Source organism: Synchiropus splendidus, chromosome 4 (assembly GCF_027744825.2).
Source record: "Synchiropus splendidus isolate RoL2022-P1 chromosome 4, RoL_Sspl_1.0, whole genome shotgun sequence".
Classification (NCBI taxonomy): Eukaryota; Metazoa; Chordata; class Actinopteri; order Syngnathiformes; family Callionymidae; genus Synchiropus; species Synchiropus splendidus.
The window spans coordinates 22252022-22273644 of NC_071337.1; the positions used below are offsets into that span (position 1 = coordinate 22252022).

Below are 21623 nucleotides of genomic sequence, written 5' to 3' on the forward strand. Positions count from 1 at the left end.
TTGTTTTCATCTTTTTTTCTTTCATTTCATTGTTTCAAATGTTTAACTGAATCTATTAATCTAATTCTATTTAGTTTTTCTTCAGAAGACATTGTGAAGTTGGAGGGATTCATTCCTGTTGCGTCGCTTCAAATATACTTGGCATGAAGTCAAATATTTTACATACAGAACTTAAAATGTCTGACCAATGACGGTCAAGACTGTTCACCACTTACTGTACAAACTGAACTTAAAGACCAATCGTCATCATGCAAACAAAGTGCCAAGCTTTAAACCTTGCCAACATTGGCCACGAAGAAGGTGAAAAGCAAGATGCTTAATCCCTGCAGTAATCTGTTTAAATGTTTTTCATCAGTTAAAACGTCTCAACAAAACTTTAAGATGTGAATGTATATTAATATGTCCTGAGTTGTGTTCAAAACAATAGTGTTTAAGCTGTAATAGTCCCATAGTTGAGATATTGTTTAGATGCATTGGGAACACTGCATATCATATTCTGAATCAAAACATGGAGAAACATCAGTTCTTGGATTGCTTTGCTGAAAATTAGAAAAAAATACATTAAAGTTTAAGTTTAATATTTACTTCATAATCTCAATTTTGCATTCCTGTGACTCATTTAACAATTTTTCTTCCCATATGTGTTGCATGGAGTCGTCCAACCTCTGGCACCTGTGAACAGATATTCCAATCCAGGAGGATTTGACAACAGTCCAAAATTCCTCTGCATTTCTTGCTTTTGCTTCGCATCAGTACTTCTGATAGATCACCCCTTAAACTTCCCATCAGATTAAGGTCTGGGGATTGAGCTGCCAGCTCCCTAACATGCTTCATGCTTACAGGTGTCGTTGCCTATTTGAAACACACATTTCAAGGGCATTTCCTCTTTAACATAAAGCAAACCTCTTTGGGTATTTTTGATCAAACTGATCTGTGATCCCCAGTGCGATAATAGGTTCGACACCAGTGTAAGAGATGCATCCTCATATCATGATTCTTACACCTCCATACTTCATGGTCTTCAGTAGACTGTGGCGTGAATTCAGGGTTCAGGGGTCGTCTGACAAACTGGCATGTTGATGTGGTCTTAGGCAAATTGTATCCTCATCAGCAGGGCTTCTTCTTGATAGATTAGCTTCACGCAGACTTCTCTTAACTTTCACATTACAGGTAACTTCAAACCATCTTTGCTCTCCCAGGGGCTGATCATTGGTCAGGTCTTTGCCATTCTGGCTTTTCTTGGATCCATTCCAATGTCTGCTTTCCATATTCACACGCGTCTCTGGCGTTTTAAAGCATTGCAGATTATTTTAGCCGAGCAGCCTATTATTCACATTAGATTACATTAGATGGCATTCATTAGTCCGACACTTCTTCATACGTTTTCCCTTCTCCAGTGCAAGTTTTAATCAAAGTGTGTTGTGTGGAGTGATCCATTTTTCTCAGGTGAAACACATGCATGGCTTCATCCTTTAATAAGGGCTACTGGATGCATACCTACTTTTTTCACAGAACCAGTGACATCACCGACGGAACTCCACACTTTTTCACACGACCCTTTCAACTATTCTATCGCACAGAGGAACACGCTTATCAACAACACAACTGCATGAGACAGTTTCAAATAGGTAAAAAGGAAACGTCTTGAGTAAAGGTATAGAGGGGACTGCAGGGGAAGGGGGGAGCCCTAAAAAGCTCTGTGGATATAAACATGTAGAAATTTGATTAAAGAAAAGACGTGGGCTAAAAGTGGCCCTGGGGCCACGTGCAGCCCTTTGCTTGTATTTATGTGGCCCTAAAAAAATAATAAATTGATCGACATTGAGGGGGTACTAAAAATACCTTGTGCTTTATGTCACATTTACAAGTTTAATTCAGCAATGTGGTAAAGTGATAGATTTCAGTCACACTCAGACAGTTTAATGTGTACTTCTACCTTATGGCATGACAGCTCCCCCGCAATGATCGCAACATATAACGTGGCCCCTTGGTGGCCTGATATAATTGACCACCCCGGGCTCCCGGAGTTTCCTGTTGCTGCAGTACTCGCCGCCTCTGCTAGAGGACGCCAATGGCCGCAAGTCTCACCGCGACATGTGGTTGAGACTTTCTCAAATCAACGCTCCGGTTTAAGCCTCACTTCGCTACCACGCAGTTTAAATCGCCAGCCCGTTTGGAGCTCAAGACCAAGTTTTGGGGGCATAAAACCGGTCAGTGTGGCGCGTTCCACGGTGAGTACAGGCGGTTGTTGTTAGCTGCGTGCTAGCCACCTATTACGACGTAAGCAGGTGCTGTTGTTTTAGCAGCTAGTTAGCTTCATGCTAAGCTAACTCATGACCTTCAGTGCAAGGCCGGATCGTATTTTTCGACACGTATGAGTTACTGTTTCAAACAGGTTTTTGCACGCGTGGTTATTCGCCTTCTATGGCATGTTTGGAGCCCCGAAGCGTCTGTTTTAGCCCCGCCGTGTTGGCAACTCGGCAGTGCTTGGCTCTGTGCTGGGCCGTGCTTGCGTGAGATAAGAAAACAAGTCTGTTATAACTCGGTGATATAACACAGTTTATGCTAGTTGACATTCATTCGAACAGCTAAACGCGCGTTATTTGTAAAAAATATATATTTTGTGTCGCAGTCTGGATTAAGTACCGACAATGATTTAGTTTCCTTGTAGTGTTTACAAGCGGAACTTGGTTGGTGATTTTGTTTCACACCAGATTTGAAGATTTGATTCGCATGTTTTGATCGCCTTAAAGTTGAATACAACCAGACTGCCTTTTATCTACGACCAGTTATTTAGTAGGCAGTTGTTTACTTTGTTTTAACACAACAAATATAATGACGCTATCGTCATCGATTGGTTGTGTCCCCACACATTTAAAAAAAGGTGATGACTTCATTCATTCATTGCCTCTGCCGCGCCCCTGCAAGTTAGTAGGGTGCGAGATTCACTGAAAGAGATGGCCTCGACTGGGCATGTCTCCAGTACGTCCAGGTCAGAGTTAAACCCAGCAAAAGTGTAAACATACAAGTCCATGGAACATTCTTTCATATTGGGTTTTCATCCTTGTTTGTTTTTGCTGGTGGCTGTAGTCATATAAACAGTGTGAACTGTAGCTTTTCTTGTGTTGAAAGTACGATTTGAACCTCAGTCATGAACTAAGATCCTCCACACTAGCACACTTGGCTATAATATTTAACATTATGATGGTGTACTTGATGTTGTTTTGAAAATAAAGTAGTTGCGTTTGCACATTTGGTTAAAAAAAATAATATCCCTTCCCCTTAAATGATCTGATTTTAATTGTATTTTTTTCAGAACCGTGCAAAAGCATTCCAACTTGCTGTATGGTCACAGCTGCTTTATCATAGCTTCTTGTCTTTTGTGAAATTAAGTGCATGGTTCAAAGTGGCTTTAAAATCTGTCCTTCTACTAAGTAATAGCTTCAGCTTTGTGGAAATATAAAAAGCATTTCATGAATCTGCAACATCATGTTTTACTTTACAGTTTTGAACAGTGTAGGCGTTTCTAGTCTGCTTATTAATCCCTGACAAAAACCCTCTTGGTTAGTGCTGATTTTCCTACAATTGTCGACTTTAACTGGAACATAGATGCTCCTGGAATTGTTCATATTAACAGCTGGCTACTTAATGGACGTACGTGTTATGTCCTGACAGCAGACTTGATCTTAGTCAGACTACGTGACTGAAAACTCAGCTGAAACCAGTTCTAATTGAGTGTCAACGTCTTACTCAGATACCCTCTTCATCCTCGCAGGTCTGGGATTTTTGGTCACTGTATCTGATGCTTAATGAAACAGTGTTCCAGACTAAGTAGCTGGTCTGTTGCTCTCTCTTGTCTCTGGGAGCACAGAAACAGTTCCAGCTCCTACAGCCTCAAACACGTTTGCGTGTAAATGTGATTTCAGAAAGTTTCTCTTTGTGTATTACTTAGACCCAGGTTGGTAGATTTGATATTTATCTGCTAGCTGAAATCAGCCTCGTGAGAAATGTATTGTTATTGTTAGCTTATGAAAAGTAAAAGGTTTAAAACATCTGGTGAGCTAGCTAATTTAAAACGTATAAAGTTTTGAAAGAAAGGTCACCGAGAATTGAAACAAGGAGCCAAAGTAATTCAAATTGAGAACATGACCAACCAAGCTGGGCCAGCCGTCAAGCACGACAACCGTTGAAGAAGGCTCCAGACATAATTTAGTACTCAGTGGTATTGGTCATTTGAACGTGAAAATTACGTTAATATAACTGTTTTATTTGTTACTTTCTATTGAAGTTTGATAGTGATGTGATTTCATTGATTGAAAGTGCAGCTGTGAAGTCTTGCGGACCGTGATTTCATCAACATTCCATTTTCCCCTTCCTGTGATCCACACCCGAAGTCCCTGATTGACTCGTGTGTAAGTGAACTCTGTCTGTGCTCGATGTTGCAGTGGTGAACGGGACGGCCCGGGGCTGGATATGACTGGAGCTGGAAGTGGTAAGATTTCACGTGCAGTGTGTTGTTGGCAACTGCAGATATTGTGTTCAAGTCGACACGTTCATGGTAAGTTTTGGTTTTAAGTCAGTCTTTGTCCTTACTCCAGGTGACCAGGGTCCTCCTGATGGGACAGATGTTGAGGAGGCTGAAAGATGTCCGATTTGTTTGGGCATTCTGGGGAGTGCTGAGCTCGCCATACCTGATAGCTGCCGCCATGTTTTCTGCCTCAGATGTTTGGTCACCTGGGCTGAGGTATGACTGTGACTGTGTTTTTTTGCAGTCTTTTTTTGCTCTTTCTTGCTAACAGTGTTTTTTTTTTTTTTTTTAATAAAGTTACAGTTGGTTCCCTCCTGCCCAGTGGATAGACAACCTTTCACCAATGTTTACAGATGGGATGGTGACCTTGGCTGTGTCCAGGTGAGTGACATTCTCTGTCTTTCATGCTGTCGCGCCAGTAGTTGAATGAACGCCGTTCAGTAGTTCAGCAAGATACAACCTGTTGTCATCACTTTTTTTTTTTAGGTTCCTGTGACAAAGCGAGTGTCAGAATCAGATGGAGACTCTTGCTTCTGTAAAAAGGCTAAACAAAAAGTTTGTCTCAAGTAAGTTTCACCCTTTGAGATCGAAGATATTTACATACTTTCCCCCTCTATGTTCCTCTTGCCTCCCAGCTGCGTAGTGGCAACACTGTACTTGGATTGAACAAAAACATGTATTATTTTCAGACAAAAACCTGGAAGACCACAATGTCAAAAGTCAAAGGCGTCATTTTGTCCCAAAACAAAAGGCCTTGTTAGAAAATGTACGTATAAATACTTCATAACTACCTCGCCATGTATGTTTCTGTGCTCAATAATTTCTCCAAATATATGTTTCAGGCAATGAGGAAGACCCCACGCCACTCAGCAGAAAAAGGGTGGGTTATCATTTTCACCATGGGTTGAGTATATTGCTTGTTTGATGCTGAGTCTGAGTCTCCCCCCTGTGTGTCGTCTAGGTGAGAGGGTCCGAATGCTGCACATGGTTTCCACTTGCTTCCTTAACGGCCACACAGGAAGTGTAAGTTGTGTTTCCTGTAAACATTATATTCTTGACTGTCGATCAGATTACACCCAACTTGTATTTCTGTCCGCAGTTTTGAGCCTGTTTGGGTACCAGAAGATGTGTCGTATGATTCTGGTTTACAGTTGTGCAAACCAATCCCTCAAGAATGTCCCTGGCTGTCACTGGCTCCCCCCATCACTACCAGTGGCCCATTCAGGTAATGACAACTAACACATGAAAATGCCTCACCTTTCTGTGCAATTGACTGTTTAATAAGCTGAAATGAGTGACGCATGTGAATGGTGTGGATTCAATTAGGGCTGGGAGAGGATGGCAAAAATCATAATCGCCATTATTTTTGATTCATATGATAATCACGATTATTCAAACGATTATTGAACGACTTAATATTTTGCTGTCATTAAACTTTCAAACTTTATTGAACAAAATACCACAATACAGCAATGTTTATAATTGAAATTAACAGTTATATTTAACCTTCTTCATGTAGGTGAAATATTTCTCTCTAGAAACACCAATCTGTATGGTCAGGCTTCAGGGAACAGTGGAGACAGGAGACAATATTTCGAGCTGAGCAGATGTTTCTGAGGTTCTGATTTGTAAGCTGTGTGATGTCATATTCCAATTTTTTAAATGAAGAAGTCCCTTTTTGATTGTAAAACTTGCATATTTGAGCGCTCTTCCTGCGTCTCTGCAGCGTGATGAATGACAAGGAGCGCTTGATTTTATCACCCCATTTCAGGTTCAGCGCAAGCGATTGTTCTCTGGTTTTTGGTGTAGTAAACCTAAAATATACATGACCAAAATGCACGTCGTCTTTCATGGGACGTGTTTGATTTTACAGAGTTTAACCATTTATAAGCCTGTACAATCATGCATGACTGAAAGTTCACAACAAAACGTTTGGAATTTCATTCAGTTTTATATTGATCATACATTGATGTCAGTACTATATTTTCTTTATTTTGTTACTGATTTATTATATGTAGCCTGAATACTGCTTATTATGATTTTAGTGCCTTAAATGTAGTGGTATGCATGTTATCCGCCTCGTCCATCTCACCTTTTTCACCCACCACCTGTACTCAGTCACCCAAACAAGTGCATCATGAATATAGTGACATTTTTTGGTTATGATCTGTCTATTCTCATTTGTTCTGCTTTCAAGTGCAGCAGACGACAGTTCCGCCCTAGCTTCAGCCATTGAAGCAACATTAAAAACATTACACTTGAACACAACATGCTCCTGAAATTAAACCTCATTGGGTTTTTTTTTCAATTTGTGACCAACTTTAAAATTCATAATTTAAGATTTGTATTGGATGTCAAACTCAAATGATCAAGGATTGCTGTGTATTACGTTTAAGATTCTCTCACTGAGCTCAAATTCGTCTGATTTGTGGTTTGAACTTTTCAGGTCACACTTTCATCCTGCTCATCAACATCATAGCTCATTTAGTTTTGGACTCTCTACCTCCAGGCCCTTGTTTGCATCCAGGCGTTTTGGTGAGTCACCTGTTTTGGTCACCCGTTTGATCTGTGCTAGCGTGTTAGGCCAACGATGCTACCTGCCCCAATTTTGCTTTCGACTTGTTTCAACTCACTCAGTTTGTCTGGTGCAGCGTTCCAGGGTGTCATCTGCGCCATCACTTGTCCAAAGGGTGGAGAGAAAAGAGGAGGTAGAGCCTCAAACACCAAAGCTGCCCCCAAAAAGAAAGAGTCTGTTCCTGCTAGACGATCTGGGCGCAACAGTAAATCCCAGGAAGAGCCTCCTACCACGGAACCCTCATCTCCGTCGCAGCACAGTGCGTCAGACTCAGACTCTTCAAACAGTCAGCCAAGCAAGTCAGGCCGAGCTGGGCCGGTGCCAGCTAAGAGGAAGGGCAAACGGGTGACTAACAGAAAGGCCAGCGGGAAAAGGAAAGCACCCCTCAAAAAGAAAAACAGCTCCCCTGAAATAGTTGAAAGTCCCGAAGCCAGCGACGACCATGAGACCACAGAGAATGACGAGGAGGTCAACACGGAGAATGATGATGAAGAAGATGATGACGATGACGACAACAACATTGACGCTCAGCTGGAGCTCAGCAACTCTGAGCCGAAGCCGCTGTCAGACTCAGAAGAAAGTATTGACGCAGATCAGGAGGTGTCACTCTCAACTGGGGAGCGGAAAATTGCTGAGTCCCCTAGTAATGATGTGGGAACTGAAGAGGAACCAGCTAACACACTAGAAGAGGACCCTGATGAAGATGAAAGGCCAACATCCTGTGCCTCAGATTCTCCTCCATCCAGGCCAAGTTCATGCTCAGAAGGTGCACCAAGCGATGAAGAGGTGGACCCAGACAAACCAGGATACGCTGAAGAAAATGTCTCGCAGTCACCCACTGACTCGCCGCGCACCCCTTTAGACCTACTGAAGTCTCCGAACTGTGAGAAGACTAGTGACCAGGAGGATGCCATGGAGACCTGTGAACCGCTGGAACACCACTATGAAGACAAATCACTGCAAGAGCTCGCACATGAATCCTGTGAGACTCCTCCCCAAGCCACTTTCTTGTTTGCAGAACAGCAGTCAGAAGAGACCTCACAACAGGATGGAAAAGATGATGCTCCGACAGAAACACCCACTGATTCTGAAAAAGAGGCAACTGAATGTCCGAGAGACAAGGATGCAAGTCTCTCAGGAGATGACACTAATGTTGTCCCGATGGACTGTAGTTCGCCTACCAGTGACCATGAAGACAGTGTTCCTCAAGAGCAACTGATAACTGACCCACCTCCTGCTCCTGGACTGCCAGCCACAGGAGACAAGACCAGTGACCAGCAGGAAATGGACAAAAGTCACGACACAAAGAATGGGAAGCCGCGACGTTCCCGATTCCACTCACCAACCGCCACCTGGTCACCCAAGAGAGAATCCAGGCGAGAATCCTCCAGGCGATCTCGGTCACGATCAAGGGAGCGTGACAGCAGCCGTTCCTCTCGCGCTCGCAGCCGGGACAGAGATGCTGACAGAGACTTTTCCAGAAGGGATCGTAGCCGGGAGCGGAGGAGGCGACGGTCCAGGAGCCGCTCCAGATCAAGATCCCGCTCCAGGTCCAGGTCCAGGTCCAGGACGAGAACATACAGACGTAGCCCTGAGAGAGCAGCCTCCAAAGAGCGGTCTCCTCTGAGGAAGGACTTTCGGGGTGGGTGGAAATCCAGGCAGGGCAGTGGGAATGGAGGGGAGAGTCGGAGGCATCATGGAGGCGCTGGTCGCTTTGAAAATGGTGCCCCAAGTGAAACTTCGCCAAATCGCCAGAGTTGGTCGGAAAATCCAGACTGGGTCACCGACAAGAGCCGTGGCGAGGGTGAAGGCAGGAACCAGGACTCGGGGCTGAGCAGCAGTTCTCAGTGGGAGGAGCGCGGACACAGGGGGAACTCTCGTGGTCGCGGGAGTCGCGGAGGGTTTGAACGCGGTCGTGGCGCTGGACGTGGTGGCAACCGGGGCTTCTTCAACCAGCAGGAGGATGCTGGCGACAGCCGCTGGCAGTCCAGGAGCAGCTTCTCAGGTACTGGAAACAATTCAGGGAACGACTCATACAGCCGCTTCAACGAGAACAGAGGCGGTGGCGGTCGGAGAAAGGACTCTGAGCACGGGGACTCCATGCTGGACAGGTCCGGCTGGTCCTCCGCCTCCAGCTGGGCCGTCAGGAGGACTCTACCGGCAGACGTGCGGGATTATTACTCCAAGAGGGAGAGAGGTGGCCCAGGAGGGTGGAACCGACAGGAGGAGGAGACGCCAGCCGCCGGTGAGGAGACTCTTGTTTCATTGTAGTGTCACTGCTGCTCAGTGTAGGAGGCTCGCACCGGTTACTTCCATGTTGTGGAATCAGACTCCACTGTCAGGATCCAGACACACAGGTTGTCCGAATCTGATCTGCACAACTCAGAGTTTTCGGTTTCTGAACAGGAGTTAACGCTGAGTTACCAACGTAGAGGCAAAGTTGATCCGTTAGCAGCCCGCGTTTAGTGACGCGAAAAGCCCTCCTCAATGGAAACGCAGGTCACATGATTCTCCATGGCAACAGCTGAAACAAAACTGTCACTCTTACTATTTCTCCTCAGTGGACATGGGTCATTCAGTGAACACATTAAAGGTGACGCATCTTTACGATGAGAGTATTTTAAACAATGTTCTGTGGAAGATACAGTTATGCATCACATGCAGGTTCCTGTCAGGGAACCATACAAAACATCCAGTCGAGTGATGATCTCCTCCAGACAGGGATGTGTCTGTGCTTCAACTGGGGAAACTCATAGTTTTGCTCCTATGACACAGAGGTTTTCTGATCCAGTGATCCTGCCTCATCAAACTGAAAACCCAGAGTTTCTGCTCACTTCCTGGAAAAGCAGCTCAGGCTTGTCACTTGACCACCTTTATGTCCTGTGTCCCTGTTGAATTCCAAAGTGAAACATTTCAGTTGGAAGAATGATGCCAGCTCTCTGCGTTCTATAAGTCATACATTCATAAACTGTGCAGTCTCTCAAGCAGTGTGAAGAGCCGTGCATGGTTGGATTTATAAATGACTGTTTCTTTATAAATAGCTCATGGTTAACTCTGTAGCGTGGATCACAGCTGCCGTGTTTGCCCAGCATCACTGCTTCCTCTGTGTGTGATCTGCTGACACCAAGACTCTGCCACAGATCCTCCCAAAACGGACGCTGCCACTCCAGCCGTCCCTGGAAATGCTCCGGTGCCAGTGCTGAGTGCCATGCCTCCCCCGCCTCACCCTCCTGCTCAGATGAATGTGGTTCACCACTTTCCTGTGCAGCCACCACGCGGCCCTCTGCCAGTCAGCCTGCAGCCGGCGGCGCCGTACGCTATGCCCCCCCAGGTTCCTCTGCACCTTCACCCTGCCGTCCCGCTACTGCAGGTGCCTGCAGTTGGAGCCCAGGGGCTGCCTCCTCCACCCCCTCCGCCTCCCCCGATGCAGCAAGGCAGCCAGACGGTGGCGGCTCAGCTTGAAAGCCACACGACCCAGGTATGACCTCAGACGGGAAGCTCTGCGCAGAACTCTGAACTGTGAAAGGTGTCTTGTTGCTCTCCTCCAGATGACTGTGGGTTTTGGGAAGCCCGGGCTGCTACCCACTCCAACCAAAGCAGGCGTGGCCATGGCCACCCAGAGCCACCAACAGGCCACCCAGCCACTCCCATCGTCCACCACGCAGCCGCTCCAGCATAACAAGGCCGACAGCTCTAAGAAGGAGAAGGTGACGTCGACCAACATGACCATGTTTCAGTCAAACTTGACTGAATTTGACCTTTCTGCTGCAGAAACAACAGATCCAGGAGAAAGCTATTAATGAAGTGAAGATGGCCATCAAGCCCTACTACCAAAAGAAGGAAATCTCTAAAGAGGAGTACAAGGAGATCGTTCGCAAAGCAGTGGAGAAGGTGAGCCGCCACTTGCTGGTGGGGAGGAAAGCTTGTGTTTGGATGGATGTGAACCTTAGCGGCACACCTGCACGGACAGTTGGGCGTGGTGCTGAGGACTCGTGAGGCCAGCTGTGTGTGGGGCGGCTGCTCTACTAGCTCAAATCACATGTTTTGGAATTGGATAGAAGCAACTTTCAAATGGAATTTTGCTATGAAGGTGGAGATGATGTGGAGTGAGTCGACATCATGGCCACTCGCTCTTCTCACTGCAGTCCAGTCCAGCTAGCTGCCATGGGGCTGAACTAGCCCAGCCCCCAGGTGCAGCTCGACAGCAGCAGATCGTCTTCTTTCTCGTTCAAGCTGCAAACATTTCTACCTACCGATTCAGCAGGTCCTCTTCACCGCCTGTGAACATTTTTTTTCTTAAGCAAATGCGAGAAATATTGTACAGTTGTAAATCCTTACATTTATGTTTCCTCAAACTAGTTCTGAGCTGTCCTGAGTTAAACCGAAGTACTAGAGAGAAGCTTCACAGCGCCCTCGTGTGTCGTGAAATTGCAATTACTGACGGCGTCTTTAGGCGATCAAGGGAAAAGATTTCATGGAAAGGACTATTTTTATTACCAGCGATTGTGATCGAAAGTGTCCAACTGCACAGCCTTGGAATTAACGTGTTCTTTGTGGCCCAGGTGTGTCACAGCAAGAGCGGCGAGGTGAACTCCGGCAAGGTGGCCAACCTGGTGAAGGCCTACGTGGACAAGTACAAGCGCGCTCGCAAGAAGTGAGCTCTCCCCGTCGCTCAGCTGCTCAAGTGCAATTCCCTCTGGCTGGATTTCCAAAACGACGGAGAGCCGACACTTTTCTTTTTGATATTGCTTCTTTTTATCAAAAGGAGTTTTTTTTTCTATAGATTTTCCTATTTTGTTAGAAAAAAAAACAAGACCCAATGAGGAGATGTAAATTAAGGGCCCTTTATTTTGCATAGATCATGACCTGCAGAGCTACTGTGAGGAGAGCAGGGTCATGTGGGCGAGAGGTTATGTCGACGTGAATAAATACTGAAGCAAAAATCTTTAATCATGATTGTGTAGAATAAATATTGCTACTGTTCATCGTGAAACAGTTTTAGACGAAGCCTCTTTTTAAAATGGGTAACGCCTTCACTGACGTGCTTGGCCCGATGATGGATTGTATCCTGACCTCCGCCTTGGATGAGGAGACTCGGTGGGCCGGGCCTATCAGGGCTGTGTGCGTGTGTGTGATGTCTCATGAGGAATTGCCCTCCCCCACCCCTCATCTCACCTGCTTGAATGTTTAATAAATGAGTGAACATGAACTGTGCAAGAACGCTGGAGAGTAGTGAAATAAATTAGCTGCTTCCTATGTGGGCTCTGTTCTTTGTATTCTGAGTTTGTTAGATGACATTGCTCTCACTGCTGACTGGTGTTGTGCAGGAATCTCAGCAGACAATACCCCGTGTTGAGCACTCAGTTTTTACTTTATTAAATATCACCATCCAGGGTCCACTTTTTAACACTGCAATTTATTGATGCACTCTGTGTCCCTTTGACTCCAGGGCAGAATTCCTGGCCAAAATAACTATTTCAGCCTCATTATTCTCGCTTGCAAAATGTGCTTGTGTTAAATTATGCAATTGAATTATCGTTAAACATATGCCTTTAAGAGAAGCCGGCACAAAGTTGCCGTGTCTCACTTTAACCACCAGGGGCAGCGTTGTAATATGAAAAATGCACCGACAAATGCGTAAATGACCCTGCAGTCGATGAGAAAGGTGAGCTTTCGTTGGTAGTTGCTTAAACGACCGTGGATGCCAACGATTGTACGGTGTGAGAGCAGTTCACTGAAAAGAATGAACTGCCATTAGATGCGTTTGAATTGGAAAATAACTCTGGATTTAAATATACTTCACTTGCTTTAAGGATGGGAGATTCAGAAATTCTTTTTCTGAAAAAAGAATGATTTAATTCAGAATTTTTAGTTGCATGTTTGCTCTTGTCAATTATTGATGGAGCAAAGACAAACCTCTTTAAAAACAAATTACAGGTGGCCGATGCATTGTTTCCAATGACAGACATCCTGTGATAGCTTTATGATAATTTGAAATAACGTATTAAATTGTCTCAGGCTGGTGTGTGTTCATGTCATTTTAGGCAGAAGGTGGACACTCAATGAATTTGATATAGAATATGCTGACGTCAATACGTTGCTTTTGGCAGGAGAAACTTGATGCAAAATATCAATGTCAATTAAATATGGACTTGAGTGTGTGCAAGAATATCAGCATACTGTGTGAGTCAACACAGGCAGACAAGATCATTTTCCTTTGATTTAATTGGACATTAATTACATCAGGATTTACAGTGTTTCATTGAAACAAGAGTGTAACACTGGTCACCGCGACTTTGCTCCTTCACAACACTCCACCTTGGCTCACTCTCCAAGGTCGCAGACGCTGAATCAGTGGTGTCGTAACAGTTCATCCGCGTAATGAACACATGAACATTGTTTAGTCAGTTTGATTCATCATTATAAATTTTGAGTATTTTGTTTGTACAGATCCGACGTTATGGCTGTTAAAAAAGAAAAGTTTGAACATATATACACTCAATAGATATATATATATATATACATATATATATGTACACAACTTGCTATATAAATATAATAAAATAGTTACACTGATTGACGGGTGTCCATAAATAGAGAACGGTATGGATTGATAGTGTTTGGAAGCACGGCGCCATCTGGTGGCCGACTGAAACGGAACATCAATCAGAACCAAAGGATGGAAAGACACTTTGTTTGGACTTTAGCGTGTTTGGTTTAACTGGTTGACGACGCTCCGTTTGTGTTGGAAGTACATTGATCGACATGTAAAACCGATCACCAAATCTTAGTCAGGGCTCAGCCGTGATGTCATCATTCAGTGACACGGTTTCACGAGAATCGTAGTTGCTCTAATCGTGCGAGAGCGTCCAGTCAATATTTTCTGCAGGTAAACTACTTCCAAGCCTAAATCCGGCGTAACAAAGATGCCTGTGTTCTAGGAAGAGCACCCCCTGGTGTCATGGACCTGCAATAGCAGGCCATGCGGTCTGAAGGTCTTAAAAAGCAGCAGCTTGGTCGGTCACCAGCGTAACACGATCTTCAGCAGGTAATAAATAAAACGTCCGTCAACACTCTGCAGCTCCAGTGTCGGCTTAGAAAAGGCAAGTTCTCTTTGTACGAGCTGACCACCAAGCCTGTGTCCGAATACTGACAAGGCAGCGGAATCCAACTCGCCTGTGACCTTTGTTTTCTCACACGCTGAACAGTAAGTGCTTTTCAAAGTACAAGGATGCTATACAAACGTATTTTTGGCAACGTAAACAAACAAAAACGCGCTGGAGGAAAAGGTTCAAGTCCGTGCCTGTGCTCGATCTTTCTGAGGTCACAGCCACACACACACACATGGAATCGTACCTGAGTGTAAGCTGCTTTTTTTTTTTTTTTTTTTTTTTAACTGATGACTTGAGGCACCGTCAAATGTATTCCAGCTGTACCAGGACTATACAAAAACAAAAACAAACAAACCAAAAAAACAATGAAAAACGTTATAGTAAAAAGAGAAAAAACAAAACCACCATGTTTGGCGAACTGTACAAAGTCAGATACATTCTCTGGGAATGGCGTGATTTGACGCGCGAGCATCAAGTGAGTTCTTGTGTGTTTACTTCTGGGTGCTGCCAGATCAGTGTACTGTAACTCATCCACTTCCTCAGCTGAGTTTAGTGTCCATCCGAGCCGGCGGAGGCATTGTGGATCCAGTCGATGATGATGAGCGTCATGCTGCCGATCATCACCAAGAAGCCGCACATTAGGAAGGCAGTGGCCTGCAGGGGGCGCATGACACGCAATGAGTCACGACGACCACGACACAGCAACCTCAGCGCCATGCTCGCAGAACTTACCCCGATCTTTTGCACCGACTTCATGGACTCCTTCTTGACCAGTTTGATGTAGAAGGCGGAGGGCAGGATGAAGATCAGCATGGCAGCAGCAGATGCACCTGCAGAGCCCAGACATGTCAGTGGTGATCTTCCTCTCCCCAGCAAACACACCGTTCGTCGTCTAGAGAGTCTCACCGATGAAGCCAAAGATGTCCCTGATGGTTGGAACGAAGATGACCAGAGCGTTGGTGCCGGCCAGCAGGACAATGGTGATGATGGTGTGGCGGACCCAGCTGAAGTCTTTGGAGGCGCAGAGCAACTGGTTCACGGAGGTGCGGATCTGCGCAAGGTATTTGTACACAGATTCAAAAGATGCTCAGATGCGTTGGCAGGTGGAGAGGTGCTGATGTTACTCACAGGGAAGAGCACGACGGGGACGGTGAGCGTGACGGCGGTCAGCACAGCCAGGCGCACGATGAGGAGGAGAATGTCAAACTTGTAGAACTTGGAGTAGGTGTGGAGCAGCTCGGGCTCCACGTGGACTGTGGAGGAAAGTCATCATGGTGAGTACATGACCTGATGACAACCATGGAAAACCGGCGGACACAAGCCAACAGGGCTATTACTCAAATATTACGGGAACTTGCACATTCACCCTGTTTTTGGCTGGAACATGTGGGAACACAAACACGCGTCAGCTGTCTGATTCACGCTGTTGCGTAACTGACCTTCACGTTGTGCACAAATACAACCTGGATTTTTAAAGATCCTTTACTGATCGCAACTTTAGCTTCAGCTTGTGTTCCATGGATCAAACACCACATACTTGACAAATATGTTTCATCTTTAGATCGAGCATTGAGATTGGTCACGCATCACAAGACAACGTGGAGATGTACGCACTGTTGAAGGTGAGATATCCGAAGAGAGCAGCCAGCAGGTACATGATGAACATGGCCAGGAAGGAGACGTTGGCAACTCCCTGCATCTTCCTGCGAGAGCGACTGTTTGGGAGGAAGAGCGGGAGGGTCAGGGAACTGGGCCAGACAAAGCGGCAGCTGCGCGATAAGAAAGAAGAACCTACTCTTTCAGCTCCTCGTACATGGGCAGGATAGCGGGGTGGCACACAAAAGCGAAGGTCAGAATGGGAACAGCGTAGACCGTCTGCAGGGTTGGGATGAGAAAGAGGTTAGTTTGAGGCCAGTCTGGGTGACAGGCTTGTCATTCGCTGTCTGCAGGCTGTACCTGAGAGTTGAAGACAAAGTATTTGGGCGTGCAGGCGTCGCTGTAATCCACGGCCGTGCTGTTGTCGGCAGGCGTGCTCACGTTGGATTTCAACGTCTCATTCAGCGCGTGAATGTTGTCGGGGAGCGGACACGGGATCTGGAACTTCTTGATGATCACCTGCGAGACAGCACATGATTTATTTATATCATCAACCGGATTTAATTCTACAGTAAGAGCTCATTGAAGGTGGCACATTGTTTACTCACCACAATCAAAAAGAAGACCATGCACAGCAGCGACAGACCACTGGTGTAACCAAGGTAACCTGCGGGCGGAGACAGGGCAAAACACAAACGTCAGCTTCTGATTTTATGAGGTTCCTCTCGAAACTCTAGGAAGTGGCTGGCATGGCAACACACACACAAACATGGCTTACCCAAGTTCTTGAGCAGCGACAGCGGCAGGATGATGAATAATGACACCATCAACACCAGGTAGTCTCCGTTTGTGTACCACTCACTGAAACACAAAAGGCAACAATCCAAGTTATTTAAAGAACAACCAATGCCAGAGGAACCAAGAGCATGTTTCCTCAACAGCCGCCAGGCAGAATCTAACTTTGTGTGACAGAGCCAGAGATAGACTCCACTAAGCTTTGGTGAGCAGTGCCACAACAACAACAACGTCACAAACGTTAGATCAGGCGGCAGCGCGCGCCACCACTCTGGTGAATAAATGAGTCTTTTGAAGGCCACTTGAAAACACACTTTCTTTGAGTAAACAAACGGCAGCCATTTTGTGTGTAGGAGCGTCACCTCCTTTCAACTGAAAACCTTGATGGGAAACGTGTCGGCCTCAAGATCAGCAGAGATTTATCCAGCTATAGTCTTCTTTTTACAAGGAGTGCAGTGTAATACTATATTATTACACCATCATAGATGTTAAATAATAATTATAAACGTATCATAATAAAGACAATTTGGTGTGTGTGTGTGTAGGATTCTTACTTGTTGTCACCTCCAACAAAAGCTTGGATTACGATGGGCAACTCGTACTTCACTATGTAGAGGTAGCTTGACATGGCTGAAAAACAAAATACTCAGTTGGTGCATGAGCTACACAAATGATCTGATGAGATACATGCTTGTCCAGTGAGTCATACATTTACTGGAAACTACGGTACACTGCTCCTTCCTTCTCAGTTTTATGTACCAGGAAAAGGATTTTGTTTTTGTCATGCTCAAGTCTCACCTCCGATGTTCTGCATTGTGATGGAGCAGGAGGCGGCGAGTTTGCCTGGCATCCCGAAGGCTTTGTAGCCGAGCTGCTCATACACCAGGGCACCTTCAAGATGGACAAGTTTAGAACCAACGGCTTCCAGACGCTTTTCAGGCGACATGAAATAGAACCATCTCACCTCCTTCATTAGCAGTTTTCAGCAGCAAATGGACAGAATACAAGGAGAAGATGGCGACAGCCACCAGGAGAATTCTGCAGGGACAAGACATCCTTTTTAGTCATCAAACACAAATTTGAAAAATGGAGTAAAACCACCACAAAAAATGGATTGGATACTTAGTCACTGTGTCACAGACTTGCTCAACATCATACCACTACTGTAGCTGGCGTAACTCCGCGTACAGATACACGCTGCAATAATCACTCTCACCCCTCAAATGTACACTCTGCATCACAAGAACCGCCTCAAAAACCAAAGTCCTTTGTTATCTTTGTGCATTTTTTCTTCTTTTTTGTGTAGGAGTGCCACGCTGAAGCTGCACTTGCTTGTGTGCTCTGCAGGAATCACGTCTTTCACTCTGTCATGAAGGACAGCGAGACCCCTGCTGCCAAGGAACATCACGGCCTTGCTCAGGACAAAAGGCTTCGCAGTACAGATCCGGCAGGTGCTGGGTGTATTAATAGTAGATGTGAAAATGTATCTACCAGTCACCCGAGATGAATGCGGCTAAGGGCAAAGCTCCTGATACGTGACCGGCCGTGTAATTTGAACGATTCTCGCTGCAGTCAGCTTGTGTTTTGCCGAGCTAAGGTGAGTTGTTCCATTCACCATCACAAGTCTGTTGACGCAACCCAGGAGGATTATCTCCATTAAGCAGCTTGTCCTGACGCTCCCCGTGTGTGTGTGTGACTTGCTGACAGGAATGTCCCGAGTGAGTAGAAGACAGTGATCTGTCCGCGCACAAATGTTCAGAAATGACTCGCCTACGATCCTGGGACTCTAACTGGCGTGCTGGTTGATGTTATGAGGAACACGGTCACAACAGTCTGGAAACCCATTTTTTTCTTCCCTTCCCAAAACAAATATGAACACATGAGGCCACGAGCTTGGGACCTCAGGTGTAATCTGCAGCTGGGGAAGACAGAGACAAACAGGCTGGTGGGAGAACACCTGCAGGACTCAGTGTCCTTGCAGCTCAGTCACAACTCCAGCTGGATGTGCCTTACAAAACACAAACCACTGACCAGCACATCGCTTGGTTGTTACACATCTGTGGGCAACTTCCTGACTCCTCCATCATATTTCCAGGAGATGATACATGTATCAAGTGCAAGGGCAGCCTATCACGAAGCAAGCGGAGGGGTGAACTTACACAAAGAGGGCGATTCCAGTGTTGGCCATGGCGTAAGACAGGCCCAAAATGCCACTGCCCATGATGGCGTTTCCCAGGTTGAAGACTGACATTCCAAAGGAGGCGTTGCCCTGGTGCTGGGGGGTCAAGCCAACACGGTTAGGGAAAAAAAAACGTTTACTTGATGATATTTTAGCTTAAAGCCGCTTACATATTCGGTGTCATATTTCTTCTTGCCCATGCTTTGTTCCGGGAGGAAATTCTGGTTCTCGGCATCAACATCCGAGTATGGACTTCAGTGGAAATGAGGGAGAAATGTTAGCTATTACCAGTCCATGTTCTGAGGCTAACAGACAGAATGTCATGGAAGAAAGTCTCACCCGTTCAGTGGGACCTTGCTCGGGCAGTCGGGGAACGGGTACTCGCTGGAGCTGCCGCTGCTGTCGTCCTCCTGAGACAAACGACTCATTTCTGTCGGCTGCTTCATCCTGGGAAGACAGGGAAAAAAAACAATTGAAACTTTATTCAAACATGATTCCAGCTGCAGGCGCGCTCCCGTCCGCCATCAATGTTGCAGCGCGCGCGCGCCTCCTCTCCCAGAATCCCAGGTCATGTGACCATTCGCGAGAGGGCGGGGGAGGGGAGTGACGCACCAGCAGTGGAAAAATACTAGACCGGCAGCTCGGAAACACGCGTTTGATTCAACATTACCACTGCGCAAAATTCCACTTACAAAAAAAAAAATAATAATAATAATAGTAATTTGTGGCATCAAACCCTTAACCCTATAAACGATTGTGTTTATATAGCTACTTTACTCAAATGACCTTATTTGAATAAATGTCGTAGAAAAAATTCTTGTATTGACACAAAAATGTATGAGTCATAATGTTGATTTTTGTCTTTAGTATGTGGACGACGGTGGATTAACGGACCGCCAAGGCACGGATCCGAGTCCGGACCTTTTTAATCACATTACTTCCTTCACCGGCTCCAATGGAAACAAAGGCACGTGCTGTCCGTTTATGGCCATTTTGCGCCGCACCGTGTCCATTACCGGCTGTCATCAGCTTCCCAAACCCATTTCTTACTCCAGATCCAACGGGTTTAAACTAAAATCAATTCTCCCAATATTAGCACAATGCGCCAATGAGAGGATTTTGCTGTCACCCTGGGAGGACATCGCCGCAGCATCACTGTCACGAGGTCTGGCGATATATATCGTTATACATCAATTTGACCCGAGAAACACGAGGAATCGTCAACAATTGATTCTGGTCATGGCATTGTCTCTTTCACATATTCTGCCCTGTTTCATTTCCGGCACCACATTTGTTTATATTGTAAAAAATAAAAACACTCATGCTGAACAAGTCAATAGCATTTCCATAAAATACGTATACATTTTAATAGGCAGTACAAATAAAGGAAGGAAAACGTCCTCAGTTGACGCTCAGTCTGTTGTCAGTCAATTCCCTCCCTGACAAGACGGTGACTTGAGGATGATGAAACACCGGCTCTTACCTTCACTAGATGTGTCGGGACGATTAAAATCCTTTGTGGTCCAAATCAGGAGATCCAATCCAAGCGAACTCAGCAAATTCACTCACAAAACAAAACACTCTACACAATCTCTTATTTATATATATAAATATAAATATAATACGATAAATAATTGAAATAACCAAGAGCAGGAATCTTGAAAAACTCGATCTTGAATCAAGTCTACTGTTGTTTTAAAAAAAAGAACGCAGTTAGGCGAAGCGTTTTTCCCAATATTTTGGTTAATTCAATGTTTCCAAAGGCGTGGTGCGCTCGGAGAGACTGAAGGGCGCTTTGCTGGAGGAGGGGTGGGACTCACCCTTTATAGATGAGCATTGCATCAGCCCTGAGTTGGACAGAGAGGGAGAGAGAGAGGGAGGGAGGGAGGGAGGGACGCGCAGGTTGGTGGAGGTGGAGACTCTTTACGCGCTGTGAAGTGACGTGGGTTTGTATACAAACACAGCCCTGGAACACAATGACCCAGAGAGACTCGCCCTGGGGAAACTACAGTCTTCACCAAACTCCTCCCAAAGAAAGTCCTTCCGATCTTCAGCGCGTCTGATGAGACCAACCGGATCAGTGCGTCCCCGCGGCTTAAAAGCGGACCCCCCTGTCCGAAAGAGATTACGCACGACTGCCGTCATGTGACAGTCCTGATCCTCATTCACTCTCTGGAGGAGCTTCACATGGTCGTGCGTGCGTGGAAGATTCCACGGCTCAGGTTTCTCTTTTATAATTGATAACCAGGACCACAAAGGCGCGCGCGGCTGCCGTTTCAAGAGGAAGTAACACCAACACTGACCTATGCGCACGTCACCAACTTCATTGTTGCCCTCTGCTAATAATAACGCGGGAATGTGAGACCACCAAGTACAATCACTGACAGGTTATAAGATACTTCATTACTATGAATTTACAATATGCTATTACTGTGTAATAATTGATGTTCGTCCTGCAACTGAAAGACGATTATTATTACCATACTAACTTCAATTGGGCCAGTGTCATGAAGGAATAGTTTGTTGTCAGAATAGCGCGTATTTTGTCCTTTTTTTTTGTTAGCAATACAACTTGGCCCAATGGGATTGAAGAGCTTGACTTACTGCTCCTCTGCATAAACTAGCAAAGTCATCATCACATGCTTTCATCCCTAAAGGCGTCTCTCACAGCAAATGAACTACACAGATATTGTTCAAATATTCCATATTCAACTGCTCAAAAGCAAGAGTGTGCCACATTTCCTGTGGTAGCAACTCAAGATATGCATATGTGCAGAAAACAATAATGAGTTGTGGAAAAGTGATTCCGTTACTAGTTGACCTTAAAACCAGTCGAAC

The 21623-nt window shown here is 45.5% G+C and overlaps 2 protein-coding genes across 2 annotated transcripts; one reads left to right on the plus strand and one right to left on the minus strand.

The window, feature by feature from the left end:
• Positions 1–2076: 2076 nt before the first annotated feature.
• scaf11 (SR-related CTD-associated factor 11) lies at positions 2077–12359 on the plus strand. The gene is made up of 15 exons (XM_053861983.1): positions 2077–2231; positions 4446–4492; positions 4599–4744; positions 4826–4909; positions 5015–5094; positions 5218–5294; positions 5371–5408; positions 5490–5551; positions 5628–5753; positions 6975–7063; positions 7180–9348; positions 10244–10581; positions 10652–10810; positions 10875–10994; positions 11666–12359. The coding sequence occupies exons 2-15, from the start codon at positions 4474–4476 to the stop codon at positions 11759–11761; spliced, it is 3603 nt and encodes a 1200-aa protein (XP_053717958.1). The 5' UTR covers positions 2077–2231; positions 4446–4473; the 3' UTR covers positions 11762–12359.
• A 951-nt stretch (positions 12360–13310) lies between these two features.
• On the minus strand, positions 13311–20590 carry slc38a2 (solute carrier family 38 member 2). The gene is made up of 16 exons (XM_053861984.1): positions 20269–20590; positions 19125–19232; positions 18956–19037; positions 18766–18881; positions 17571–17644; positions 17405–17497; positions 17161–17236; positions 16590–16672; positions 16420–16478; positions 16172–16330; positions 16011–16090; positions 15830–15930; positions 15344–15468; positions 15122–15266; positions 14948–15045; positions 13311–14869 (listed from the first exon to the last, which is right to left on the minus strand). The coding sequence occupies exons 2-16, from the start codon at positions 19229–19231 to the stop codon at positions 14765–14767; spliced, it is 1503 nt and encodes a 500-aa protein (XP_053717959.1). The 5' UTR covers position 19232; positions 20269–20590; the 3' UTR covers positions 13311–14764.
• Positions 20591–21623: the final 1033 nt, after the last annotated feature.

Coding starts and splice junctions, on each gene's coding strand:
- slc38a2 (XM_053861984.1), bottom strand. CDS start 19,231: ATGAAGCAGCCGACAGAAATGAGTCGTTTGTCTCAGGAGGACGACAGC. Junction 15,931..16,010: donor ATGTACGAGGAGCTGAAAGA/GTAGGTTCTTCT, acceptor CCTCCCAAACAG/TCGCTCTCGCAGGAAGATGC. Junction 14,870..14,947: donor AGTCGGTGCAAAAGATCGGG/GTAAGTTCTGCG, acceptor CGCCCCCTGCAG/GCCACTGCCTTCCTAATGTG.
- scaf11 (XM_053861983.1), top strand. Junction 4,745..4,825: donor GTTTGGTCACCTGGGCTGAG/GTATGACTGTGA, acceptor TTTTTAATAAAG/TTACAGTTGGTTCCCTCCTG. Junction 5,754..6,974: donor ACTACCAGTGGCCCATTCAG/GTAATGACAACT, acceptor TGAACTTTTCAG/GTCACACTTTCATCCTGCTC.